At 38.4% G+C, this 14,654-nt stretch overlaps 1 protein-coding gene across 2 annotated transcripts in view; it reads left to right on the top strand.

Moving 5' to 3' along the window:
• Positions 1-14,654, top strand: part of DAB1 (DAB adaptor protein 1) — a 321,139-nt gene that overhangs the window by 168,727 nt on the left and 137,758 nt on the right. For both annotated transcript variants that reach the window (XM_054979924.1, XM_054979923.1), the window contains exon 4: positions 2,466-2,564. In XM_054979924.1, the coding sequence (XP_054835899.1) occupies positions 2,466-2,564 (99 nt within the window). The remainder of the gene's footprint in view (positions 1-2,465; positions 2,565-14,654) is intronic.

Raw genomic sequence — 14,654 nt, forward strand, 5'->3', positions numbered from 1 at the left:
TAGACCATCCCCTTCCAGAGAGGGCAAAGAAGGAAATCCAGTGAGAAGAATACAATTGCTTACAGCTTAAAAATAATATATCAAATAAGAAATACATGCAGAACATATTTATAGAAGTAAATTGGGAGAGAAGCTCTCAATTAATCACATGATTTAGATGTATGTTTTAGGTTGGGTATGGCAAGAAGCACAAAGCCTTTAGTTGTGAGCCGAAGGTTCTGTGGCTAAGAGCTTCGTGTGACCCAGTGAATTCAAGACCAGCCCAGAATGTGTTTAAGTGTGTTCTTTGTGTTTTGTTTAAATACTGGTAGGCTGGTTTGTTTTTAAACCACATATTTTGTAAGTTAATTTTAGATCCCCCTTGAAGAGAAAAGAGAAATTAAAATGCCTAAGTAAATAAAAATACACCAGCATCTGCTAGTGTTATTTCCTTGAAAAATCTGAGAACCACATATTGAAATATTGGCACTTACTAGAAATTAAGAATGATGGATGACCTTCCTTGGACTTGTCTCAATATATACACATTTTATGAGCTTTCCTTCCAACTACTTTTTAAAAAGTGTTGAGACATTTTGAATAGAGATAGGCATGAACGGGGTAAAAAACAAACCACACAGTTCGTGGTTCGTTGCATTTCATGAACCATGAACCACGAAGTTTTACAAACTTGCCCCGGTTAGCGAACTGGTTCATTTGTTTCGTGAAAACGTCACTTCCAGGGCAGCAGAAGGTCACTTCCGGGGCTACAGAAAGCCTATCCCCCCATTGCCTAGGCAACTGATTGATTGGCGCCAGGCTGTCTGCAGTTATGAACCAAAAAAACGAACCAAAAAAATGAACCAAGCAAAACAGCCTAAATGTTTGTGGCGGTTTGTCAGAAACAGGCTCTGACGAACTGCCGATTTGCGAACCACAAACTGGCCCAGTTTGTGATGAATTTTGGTTCGTATTTTGGTTCATGCCCACCTCTAATTTTGAATACTTGCAAGAAAATGTGAATTAAGTACAACTCCTATCCCTGCCATTCTCCATCTCTCTTTTCAAGCTTAACAAAAAACTTGCCATTCAAAGAGGGCAGATTGTCAGGAAAAGAATGTAGTTTGGATAAGGTTTTATGAAGCCAAAATAGCAGAGTTCTGTGACAGTCTGAGCATTAACCAATTTGTCGAAGGCTTTCACGGCCAGAGAACGATGGTTGTCGTGGGTTTTCCGGGCTGTATTGCCGTGGTCTTGGCATTGTAGTTCCTGAGAGATCTCTGTCTTTTAGTGCTACACCTCTGAAGATGCCAGCCACAGCTGCTGGCGAAACGTCAGGAACTACAATGCCAAGTCCATGGCAATACAGCCCAGAAAACCCACAACAACCATTAACCAATTTATTATGGATTTGAGAGCTAAAAAAGCTCACACAGAGAGCTAAAAAACATAAGGATAGATGGGAGGATTTAATACAAAGTAACGACCGAAGGCCTCATATCCTAGAACATAGAAGTATTACATTACATTGCAGTGGACAGATGGGCCTGACAAACAAGACCTGGTAAAAACAAAAATGATTCAAGCAGAGTAGGTGTGTTGATGAATTGGGAAAGTAGGGATGAGTACAAATAGTATACATAAAATGAAAAGGGGGGGAAATTATTTTCTGTAGAGAGTGAACCATACCTAGCCCCTACTGAATCCAACTATATTAAAGTCAAATCTGCATATGAATTCCAAATCAGCAGCAGCTTCCTGGCATCTGCCTTTGCAATTCTTTAGCTGAAATATTGCAACCTTTTAAATTTGTGCTCCCAGATTGCTTTGAGTGTTTCTACTTTTAATGACTAATTTGTGTACATTAATCCCCTTGTGTATGTAGTATATAATTTGGTCAGTGTAAATGGCAGTAGGGCATTAATATCACTTAACATAAAATATACTGTGATTATATAATTCTGTATAAATGTTTGTATTTGAAAGCTAGTACTCATATAGGAAGGGAATTTTTAAAAGAAAAGAGTGGCAGCAGATATGAATGCTGTGGATCCTCTGCTTCTTCATTTCATCCATTTCATAAGCTACACCTACCAAGCAAGAAATGTTTTCTCCTTCTATGTTTTCAGGAGCAAGGAAGTAGACTAAAATGGTACTCATAGTCAAACCTACTACTAGTTGTCAGCTCCATCATTATTTTGAGTTTTGGTTCCTTCAAAACTGAATGCTTTCAGCCAGAACCTGAATTATGTTGTTCATAATTGGAAGGCCTTTTTTTTTAAAAAAAATCAAAATTTAAAGCAAGTCTGCTTATGGGATCTAGTGTTTTAAAATGGTATAGTGCCTGAAGCCTACCTCAGAAGCAATAGAAAGCTGAAAATCCTCAATTTTTTTTAAAGAGAAATGTTCTTCCTGCTAATGTTCATGAACAGTAAGTAGAAACAAAAAAATGAATTATTTTGAATCTGAACCGTTTCTCCCAACAGGGAATTGTTGCTGCAGCTCGTTCAAAAGGGGAACACAAGCAGAAAATATTTCTAACCATATCCTTTGGAGGAATCAAAATCTTTGAAGAGAAGACAGGAGTAAGTAAGATGACTGAATCTTGTGGTGATTGTATCCCAAAAAGCCTTTCCTAATTAGACAGCAATAAACAATTGACAAAGTCACACAAAGCAGATAATATACTACATAAATTGCTACTGCAGATTAAAAAAAAGGCCCCCGTTCACTATGGTATGAAGTTACAGCTTTTGGGTTTAATAGAAGAGGTTATTTCAGAATAGCTCAGTGATACTGCTTATATCATTGGTATGATATTATCTGGCAAAATGTAGCTCCCTGTCTTTTCACCACAACACATCAAGATGAACATGTTACATTTCTTGTAAAATGGCTTTATTTCTGGGATCAGTTCAAAGTTCTGGTTCTTACCTTTAAGTCCATTCATGACAAGCAACCCACACATATGAAGGATTTTCTCTTCTGTTATATACCTATGCACCAGTTCTTTCCATTAGCTCTTCCTTGCTCTGCCCTCTCATAATGATGTTCATTTGCCACAGTCTGATTGAAGGCGTTTTCAGTCATATAATACCACTCCTCTGAAATGGTTTGCTTTAGATTTTTGCAGGTGGGACTGGGACTGCAAATCAATCTTGCTTCTGAAGGCTTTCTTTTAAATTGGTTCCTAAAATGATGTTGATGAAAGATGGATGGGATTTTTTTTCTAGTATAGTTTTTATTTTATTCTATGCTGATGCATATTCTGTTTTAGGCCAGTTTTGGCTCTTGGGAGGGGGGCGAGCAGGAAATAATTAAAATGCTGTATGTAGAAAATAGGGCCACAGGGTATTGTGGTGAGGGGTCAGCTTATGTAAGACGTTAAGATCTTTGCATTGATATGGGCAAAAGATGAAAGCAAGCCTTCTAACTGGTGGTTAATTTGTTAAACTAAAGATGTTGTGGCTCAGCCTCCTTAGAGCCAGATCCTCTGACTTGGAATGCTTGATCCCTAAACTTAATCATGTTGCAGCTGACAATGGTTACTTTTGCATAATGAAAAGACCCTTGAAAACTGACTCTGAATATGTTTAAAGAGGCTCTCTTCTTTAGCTAATGATTAATACAACATAAATGGACCTGAGGCTGAGGTGCAATTCAAATTGTCCAGTCTCCATGTAAAACTTTTAGAAGAAACCATTCGTAGTTTTATTATTGGATGTCATCAGTATGCTAGACAGCTGCCCAGCTCTATATCTCTCTATCCAAATACCCTGGGGATGTAGTAGAGGTCTTTCTTGAGCCACTGCCTGATTGCTATGGTTAAATGGCTGAGCGTTAAATTGAAACTGAAACCTGACATTATGAAGGCACCTAGAAGTTATACTGGACCCAACACTTCTGCTGGAGAAGCAAATTAATGCAGCTGCAAAACTAAAAATCTTTCTTCCAACTTCTTTTAGCCTGTATCTACAGCACAAAAAGATTGAGTCTAAACTAGTGTAATGTACTCTCTTTATTTATCTCCTCTCAAAATCAACTCAAACTCCAGATGATGCAGAATGCTGCAGCTCAGTTGTTATCAGTAGCTAGGCAAAGAGTGCATATTACACCCATTCTGCTATTCCATTGTATGCCTGTTAGTTACCTGGTTCATGCAGAGTACTGACCATCACATACACAGCGTTTCATGACACTAGACCTTCATAGCTACAGGATTGCCTCTACTCCTTGTGCCCCACAACATTTTGCTCATCTGAAAAGGACCTTCTACAGGACCCAGCAATGGGCAACAATTGACTGAACACATGCATTCTCTGTAGTGGTCCCCATCCGATGGAATGGCCTATGTTGTAAGTCAGCCTCAGTCTATGCTCGGTGAAAATTCATCAGCTGAAGAGCTGCCTGCAGTTAGCCCCCAAACAGACTCAGCTGCAGCTGGCCTTGAGTTAGATGAAGGGCAACAAGAGAGTAACAGCTAATTGGAAAGTACAGCCTACAGCTGGAAGAGTCAAGACAGAGTATTCTGAGTCTGAAACTGTCAACAAGACTGCAGAAGCCCATCCCAGTCCTCCTTCATCTCCTACAAGCTCCAGTGCTGTCAAAGACAGGTAGAGCTCCAAGAACGTAGAAGGAGTGCCAGACTCATGAGTTATCATCAACTGACAGCTGCCAAACTTGATGAGTACAGCCAGTATAACCTACCTGAAGAGGTCTGTATTCCCCCATGCTCTATTATTGCTCTGGTGAACAATATCCATCTAAAAATGGATAAGGAGAATGTGAGCCATCCTGAGTCCATTAAGGGGAATGTGTAGTTTAGACATTTTATATATATATATATATATATATATATTGCATTTTGTATATAGCAGTAAAATGATACCAAAAATAAGAACAGTAAAATTTGAAAACGTGTATTATATCATTCCTTTGAATTGTACAAATCACAAAATTAATAATGTAATTATTGATTAAATAATAATGTGAGCAACAGTAATTTTTAAAAATTTTATTAAAGCAAAAAAAGGAGTACAGAAAAGAAGGGAAGGAAGGGGGGACAAGCAAGCAGATATAAAATTGTGTACTACAAGGCATATTAAAATACAAGATACCAAAGTCATGATGACCTTTATGAATATTAGAATCGCGATGAAATATTTTTTCCAGAATAAACAACACATGCATAATTCAAGCCTATTTCTATTTGTTAGCTTAGTAATAATAAGAAGAGAGAAAAACAAATGTTAACACTAACACTACTTATTAATGTAACTGATTATCACAACCTTTATCAAAAAGAGTCCAGTAGCACCTTTAAGACTAACCAATTTTATTTTATTGTAGTATAAGCTTTCGAGAATCAAGTTCTCTTCATCAGATGCCTGATCCGAACTACAGACTATCACAACCTTTAGGAGCTTTAAGATAAAGTACTATTAAGAATTCCAACCTATTTCTACTCCATATTTTCATTACCTTTTACTTATACTTTATATAACTGTAAGAACGTTGACTTTTTGCCAGTGTTTCCATATTATAAAATCTATTATCTTTATATAACTAATTATCTTACAATCAGGTTGTCAAATATAACACAATGCAGTTGTTTTCAAATCTACAGGACTAAAGCATCTTATAAATCTCATCCATTATAGGCAAAATATTTTCCCTATTTCTTTTCAAATTCTTTAGTTGGCCTTCTATTTATGTAACTTGTCAATTTTGCCATCTCCACGTATTCTGACATTTTGTTCTTCCAAATTTCCCTGGTTGGGCATTCTTCTTTCCATTTGCTTGCCATTATCACTCTTGCTGCCATCAGCAAATATCGAAATAGTTCATGTAATGTTCTGTCCACATCGTCTGGTATAATTCCCAACAGCACAGTCTGGGGTTTCATAGCGAAATTAATTTTTTAAGATCTTCTGAATCTCAGCATGTATAACTTTCCAATTTTTTTTACTTTTTTTACATTTCTACCACATATGAAAGAAAGAACCATCTGTGTCCTTTCATTCACAGCATGACCCTACATATTTCTTGTCTGTTTTTAAAATATTTTTTGGTGTAATGTACCATCTAAAACCACCTTGTATCAATTTTCTCTGAGTGTTTGGCTTGCTGTAAATTTTATGCCCTTAATCCATAAATTTTCCCACTGTTGAAATGTTATTTCTTCTCCAAAATTTTGCATCCATTTTATCATACAGGTTTTAACTTGTTCTGTTTCTGTATCGTATTGAAGTAAAAGTTTGTAAATGTGGCCCAAAACATGATTATTTTTCTGCGTGATTATTTTCTCAAAATCAGTAAAATCCCTCAATTGACCTTTGTAAACCTTGAGAGCTTCCTTCAATCTGGAGACCGCCTGGATATATATCAGCCATTGTATTTTCTTTCCTTTGTCGCGGATTTCTTGCCATGATTTTATCTTTCCTTGAGAATTTATCATATCTTGATAAGTTATAAAGTCATTAACTTTTCTCTGATTCTTATCACAAAAGGCATCAATCGGTGACAATATTGGTGATATCAGTGGGTTTATCCTCATTCTTGCTGAATTCCAGGTTTGAATCAAGCTATCTCTTATCACGCGATTTTCATGTTTTGTCCTCACTCTTCTCTTCGCCCAAAGGTAGTTATGCCATCTTTCAGATAGATCAGCCACTTATAATCGTATTAATCTGCCTTTTAGATTTTTAATCCAGTCTATAATCCAAACCAAGATGGCCGCTTTATATTATAACTTTACATTTGGCACTGCCAATCCTCCTCTTCTTTTTTCATCCTGTGGTACTTTAAATCTTACTCTCATTTTTTTGCCATCCCAGATAAATTGGTTTATCTGTCTTTGCCAACTTTGAAATGTCTTGTCTTTTATACTGAATGGTAACATTTGAAATAAAAAATTAATTTTTGGTAAAATAATCATTTTGATTGCAGAAATTCTTCCTATCCAAGATAGTTTTAACTTTGACTATCTTACAAGATCTTTTTGAATCCTCCTCCATAATACTTCATAGTTATCTTTAAATAATGTTTCCTTTTGTCCTGTTATATTTATGCCCAGATATTTCACTGGATTCATTACTATTTCACATCCTGACAATTCCTCATTTTTTTCTTCTTCTTGCCTTGTTAACAACTTGGGGATTGTTTTAGTTTTTTTCCTATTAACTTTAAATCCCAAAAACTTTCCAAAATTTACAAGATGTTCGCTAATGTGTTGCAGCATCTCATGTAGATTAAAGATAATCAAAAGAACATTGTCTGCATAACATTTCAATTTAAATTCTTTGTCACTTACTTTTCAAACCTTTAATTTTAGAGTCCTGTCTTAACTTTGAAGCAAAGATTTCCATTGCTAAAATGAATAATTGTAGTGACAATGGACAGCCTTGTCTTATATCCTTTTCTATTTGTAGTTCTTCTGTTAATACCCCATTAATTAAAATCTTGGCCTTTTTTTGTATAAATTCCTTGTATCCAATTCTCAAACTTTGAGACACAATTTAAATTCTGTATTACTTTTTGTAAAAAAATCCAAGAGAGATTGTTAAATGCTTTTTCAGCGTCCAAAAAAATAAATGTGGTCTTATGTTCTTTTTCCCCACTAGTTCCATTGCATCTATTACAAATTGACCATTTTCTTTCATATATCTTTTTGAGATAAAGCCCATCTGATCTGGGTGTATTATACTTGCTATACATTTTCTAAGCCTTTCTGCCAATATAGAGGTGAACAATTCGTAATCCATATTTAATAATGAGATAGTAATTTCTAACGACGTATCGGTTACATGCTTTTACAACCTGCACTAGCCACATATTTAGAGTACTTCATTAGCTGATACCTTGTTGCTTCAGTAGAAGAGATCCATTCTGAAGTACGAAGCCATGCATGCCATGAAGAATTGCCTTTTGGTATCATATGCATACCTGTAGAGAGGACAACATGTTTGCAGTTACATACAAGCCTTTAGCGCTGAATTCATTTGCTGCCTGCATGTTGCTGAGAGAAGGTTTTGCAGCAAGCAGTGATACCCAGTGGTTTTCATTTTCTCCACTAACATTTGTAGCATTGTTGTGATACAACACTCTTCAGAGTCAGGAGTTCAAACATATGTTTGCCATCTCAACACTGACAAGTGTATCTTTAATAACAATAGACAACTCAGTGTGAGGTCCAGCAGCCCATCTCCAAGTCAAACAGCAGCTGCAGGAAACAAGATTCACAAGCACAGCATGGTTCTGCTTGGGATAGGGACTGTGATACAAGGCAAGAAAGCTTCAGTCTTCTCCTGCACACTACTTTCTTGTACTTAAATGGCCAGAGAGTGTGTTATTTGCCCATTGGGGGGGTCTATATGTACACTAGGGTGGCATGTACAGCCTCTCAATGGGGAAAAAGCACCCGTGGAGCCATTTCAGGCTATGAGAACAGCACAGGGGAGGGGGCTGAAGCTCCTTCTCCCTTTGCACTCTGGTCTCCTTACACAGAATTCTTGTTCAGAGCTAAGCTAGCTGCCTTAAAGAGCTGGTTTCTGTTGAATGCTTATACAGTAAGAATTTGCGCTGATATTAGTATAAATAACCATAAAATCAGACAGAATATCTCAGCTTCTTTTAAGAATTTTTAACAATATTTTGACAATTTTATTTAAGTATATTGTTCAATTTCCTAGATATGCTTAGATGTGTTATATATTATTGTATATGCTGGCTCAAATACTGATCCTGGATCATAATAATAATAGACTAAACTAAGCTAGTATAAATAACCATATTCTTAATGGAGGAATCAGTTAAAATGTGATTATTAGCAGAAGTGTTTTGTTTTAATAATGGAAATATTGAGTAAAAGACTAGTTACTTAGAGAAATTCTTTAGAGAACTTGAAGAGCAAAGGCTAAAGAAGTGATTGGTAAGTGTCTCAGGCAAGTCACAATATTTCCATCACTTACGCTAATTTTCCATATTTTATTACCAGGATCTTAAGGCAAGAATGGTAAATGAATTCAGAACACACTGGCAAACAGTTTTTATCTCAAGTATAATTATCTTCATAGGGGTTTATACCCCCTCTTGAATGGTAAAAGATGATCAATTATTTTTTAATATAATTGTTTAGATACCAGATATAAACCCAGGATGATGGCAGATGGAATTAATTTTGCTAATTAATTACTGTGTTAGATAACTTGTGACATTACAATTATGAGTAAATAATGTAGTAACTATTATGAAGGTATATTAGGATAGTATTGGTTGTTATATATATAAATTCAAGTATAATGATATATCAATAATTATATGAATATCTGGCCCTGAAACATTATGAGAGCCTTATATATTCCTATAACACAGCTGATAAGGATTTAGAAATGATGCCAGAAAAGGTTTACAAACATTGGGTTAGCTTGTAAATGAAAACCTTCTCTCTGCCAAGAATCAGGGCAGGATCTCGGACTGTTTAGAAAGAGGGTCCAAACAGAAGAATCCCAATAATCATAATAACAACAACAAAAACAACATCCAATTAATATACTACCTACCTTTCAGGACAACTTAACACCCACTCAGAATGGTTTACGAAGTATATTGTTATTTTGTCAAAGGCTTTCACGGCCAGAGAATGATGGTTGTTGTGGATTTTTCGGGCTGTATCGCATGGCGATACAGCCTGGAAAATTCACAACCACCATATATTGTTATTATCCTCACAACAATCACCCCGTGAGGTGGGAGGGGCTGAGAGAGCTTTGAAAGAGCCATGACTCTTGGCTTTGAAAGAGCAAAGGTCACTCAGCTGGCTTCAAGCAGAGGAGTGGGGAATCAAACTCTGTTCTCCAGATTAGAGTCCTGTCACTGTTAACCATTACATTGTGTACTGCATCTTTAAGAGGCTATCCCAGTTGGCTTCAGTGCAAGCAGGAGTGTAGGAGGGATACAGTTTCACTTCCCTGCTAGATGCCTGCAATAGTGCAGGGCCTACCAAGAACTTTTCAGGGCCAGGCCAAGACGTGGTTGGGCCTATTGGACAAGAGATAGCCTTTAGTTAAGTATTTTTATATCTTTTCTTCCAAGCCTAGTTACCTGCCCTATAGTTACTGTAAATAAACATTTATCAGAGCCAGTTTGGTGTAGTGGTTAAGAGCACAGGACTCTAAGCTGGAGAACCGGGTTTGATTCCCCACTCTTCCACTTGAAGCCAGCTGGGTGACCTTGGGTCAGTCACAGCTTCTAGGAGCTCTCTCAGCCCCACCCACCTCACAGGGTGTTTATTGCTGTGGGGATAATAATACTTTGTAAACCACTTTGAGTGGGTGTAAAGTTATCCTGAAGGGCAGTACATAAATCAAATGTTGTTATAATCATTGGGCTAGCTTGTTCCTCTCCTTTCCATATTGGTGCTGGCTCACTATGGAAATGGCTGCGCTGGGCCATATAGAAGAATTTGATATAAGTCAACCAGCCTCTTGGAATTGTTATGCAGAAAGATTATCTTACTATATACAAGCTAATAAGATTGAAAGGGCAGAACAAAACATGCAATTCTACTGACTGTCTGTGGAGCAAAAGCTTTTGCTGTTGACCATTCTCTAATGGCACCTGCTGCATCAAGTACTAAAACTAGAGATCCCATTCCCTTGCTTTCACCCTCCACCCCCCGCCACCATTCACCTGGTCAGTGGGAGAGAATGTGAGGGAATAGACCTCCTGGGTGCACTCCAGGTGCAGTGTGATGACATCACTCCTGGGAGTGAAGCCAAAATCAGCCCATGATGAAGCACTCATGCCCCCTCGCACCTGTGTGATGACATCACTTCCTGGAAGTGACATCATCACACAGGTGTGAGGAAGATAATGGGAAAGCCAGAAGGGTAAGCACTGGGTCCCCTATCTCCCATCAGGAGGCTAGGGGGACCTGGTACCCTTAAGGTAGGGTTGCCAGACTCCAGTTGGTAGCTGGAGATCTCCCAGAATTACAGCTAATATCCAGCTGATGGACATCTGTTCCTCTGGAGAAAATGACTACTTTAGAGGGTGGACTGTATGGCATTATATCCTGCAGAGGCCCCTCCCCTCCCCAAAACCCGCCCTCTCCAGGCTCTACCTCCAAAATTTCCAGGAATTTAGAAACCCAAAGCTGACAACGCTAGCTTATTGCAATGTTAGAGAAATTTGCAGTGGGCACCCCACTGACTTCCACATGCTCAAAACCAAGAAACAGATAATGAGCAAATACAGGGGCTTACATTTGCATTAACTGGATTATGCAAGTTAAGTAACACATCTGCATATTTAATTGGTGGAGATCAGATTCAGGAATGCTGAGTGTCACTCCTGAAAGAAAAAGTGTCACATAGAAAGAGTTTGTCAAAGGCTAATTCCAGAGAACAAAGAGAACAGGGGGAAAGTCCTCAGCTTCAAACCGCCCATAATTTGGAGGGTTTCGCTGAAAAAGAAGTACAAATATTGTACTCTATTTGACATATTCATGCTGTGTAGGGTCAGTGCCCAGAAACAATTGCCATTGTAGAGATAAATGGCCAGAAGTATGAAATGGGAGTTGACTCTAGGGCTGGATTCACCACCATAGACAACAACATATTTTTGCAGCTATTCTAAGATCATTTTCCCAAATTACAGAAATCAAAATATCACCTTCATGACTACAATGGACAGATTCTTCAGATCCTTGGAAGCTATGGTGTAAATGTTCACTAGGAATCTGTCAGGCAGACATTACCCTTGTTTGTCCCAAAAGAGAATTGTAAAAGCTGCTGCTATGTTCAATTGTACTGTTGCGTTATTTGTTATTAACTGTATTGCCGCCATCAGGAAAAAGAGTGCTCCTATTTTTTATATTCTTGTATGATGCTTTTAAATGTTTTATATGGAACGTTTTAAATGTTCTTAATGCTGTTATGTGCCCTGAGCCTGCTCGCGGGGAGGGCGGAATACAAATACGATAAAATAAATAAAAATAAATAAAAATAAACGCCTGCTGGGAAGAAATTGGTTCACATCATTGGGAAACAGTGTTCAAGTGTGCATAGTGTCTGTCCAGCAATACTGGAAGACTTAGAATCCCACATGTATTCACTGAGGCATTAGGAGCTTACACAGGGCCACCAGTGACCTTCCAAATGGATCCTACCATAAGATCTATTTATTTGAAGCCCTGGAATGTTCCTTTTGCCCTGTGACCAAAATCAATGTAGAAGTTGATCAGCTTGTTGCACAAGGAGTTATGGAACCAGTAACTCATGCATCCTGGGCCATCTCGGTTGTTCCTATCTTGAAACTAAATGGCAGTGTGCATATTTGCAGAGATAGCAAATGTACTGTAAATAAGGCAGTCAAACAAGGCCCATATCCAGTGCCTGCTATAAACCAGGTATTTTCTGTCCTGGCAGGGGGTAAGATTTTTGCTAAACTTGACCTTGCCCAATCCTATCAGCAACTGATAGTGGATGACAAGGCTGCAGTTGCACAAACTGTTATTACACACAGAGGGGCTTTTCATGTGAATGCCCTCAATTTGGAATCTCAGTGGCACTAGGTATTTTTCAGCACTTAATGAAAACTCTATTAGTAATTATTCCTGGTGTTGTGACTTACTTTAATAATTTGCTAGTTATTGCCTCCTCTGAGGAGCAACTCATGGATCAACTCCGAAAAGTTCTTCAGAAGTTTGAGCTTTTGGCCATCACCAGCTAGGAGCTTACAGTATCACATTCCTGGGATACTATATTGATGCAACTGGTATCTACACTATACAGGATAAAGTAAAGGTCACCTACTACCAGATAGTACAAAAGCACTAAGGTGTTTGTCCCTTCCTTCTGCAGTATTGGAAGGCAGATACAATAAAATCCCCTATCTGGAAAGGCTTTACTCGTGTCTATTAAGAGAGGTGGAAACAATAGAGCACATGTTTTTAGCTGCCCATATTATAAGGAAGCATGGGATGAGATGATCACACCATTATTAGGTAAATCTTTGGTCTCACTGAAAAAGCTAGACTTGATTATATTGTATCCAGTAAGAATGCCAAGATTACCTTTCAAGTAGCCAGATACTGTTGGGGGTGATACTCAGGTCTCAGAAATTATATTGTTCTATAACTAGAACTTAATTTCAAATTATTCTATTGTATGCCTTGAATTTTCATTTTCAGTGTAACTGTGTTATATGAGTGATCAAATGATCATAAACAAAGAATGACTGAGTATAGAAGCCCCAGTTTCTTAAGTCTTCAGTGGAACCTTCTAAAGAAATCAGCCCATAAACATCAGATTCAGAATTAATTGAAGGATGTTTCCCTGGTTCTGTCTATAAGCTTCCCTCTCCTTCATAGCTGGGAAGTGATTACTTTGTCACTGTGGGAGAGGCTTCCTCTGCTGAGACCACCATTGAATCAATCCCCAAAGGAAAACCACAGGCAGAGAAAATGCCCAAATATATTTAAATTTGGGGGAAGGGGTGTTGTGTACTGCTTCTTTAAGATACTATCCCAGTAGAACTCACTGCAAGCAGAAATGTAGGAGGGACACTTCCTTGCTAGAAGCCTGCAAGTGTACAAGGCCTTCCAAGAACTCTTCAGAATCTGGTAGGGTAGCCAGTCCCCCTGGTAGGGATGGGGGAGTCCCCAGCTTCCAGCTTCTGCGCCTGCTACCGTTCACCTGGCCAGCACGGGGGGGGGGAGGTTCAGGGAATGGGCCTGAAAGGCAAAATATCTCCCAGGCAAGCCGGCAGTGGCTGCACACCTGATGAGGTGCAAAGACATCACTTCCAGGAGTGATGTCATTGTGCTGGCCGCAGGACTGCTGCCACACTTTGCCTAGGGCTGATTTGGCCAGCTCAATGACATCACTTCCAGAAGTGGCATCATTGCATATGTGCTGGGAGTGTGCACATGAAGTTTTTCAAAATGGTGAGTACTGGGTCTCCCCTCCTGCTGGGAGAGTAAGGGGACTTGGCAACCCTAGAACCAGGGCAGGACAACCCTGGTCATAGTGGGAAAGAGACAGCCTTTAGTTAAGTATTCCCACACTAGTGGCCAAAATTGTGGAAACCTTTTGGAAAAAGTACATTTTTGAGGTTTGATGGCTCATAACATGACTTTTGGGGGGGGAGTAATACCATAAAATTATATATCAATGGAAAGATAATTTAATCAAGAATGTAATGCAACAAAGGTTGTTCAATTATCTGTATTCTATCAAATGTTATAGCCAAATAACCAGGAAAAGGAAGCACAATTGGCTGAGGTTGATATGAAGTAGCTTTCCTTCATTTGAATGTAGCCATTCAACGTAATACAATTAAAGAAATGGCACAAAGAGTTGACTGGTCGTGGTTCCTGGGGTGTGTCCGTATGGATGCATTCTTGTATGTCAATGGGGAGTGTCTTTAATATTTTATTGAGTTCTCTTTTGTATTTCTCCGTAGGGTCAGAAGGCAGTATTTTATAGAATGTTGTGTTGGAGAGTTGTCTTTCTGCTTCTTGTATGTAGTTATGTTTGTCCATGATGACAACTGCTCCGCCTTTGTCAGCTTCCTTGATTACGATGCCAGAATTATTTTGGAGGCTGTTTATGGCATCTCTTTCTGTATGGCTGAGGTTCTGCTTTAGGTGATGTTGTTTGTCAATTATCTCA

Source organism: Eublepharis macularius, chromosome 5, assembly GCF_028583425.1.
Source record: "Eublepharis macularius isolate TG4126 chromosome 5, MPM_Emac_v1.0, whole genome shotgun sequence".
NCBI lineage: Eukaryota > Metazoa > Chordata > Lepidosauria > Squamata > Eublepharidae > Eublepharis > Eublepharis macularius.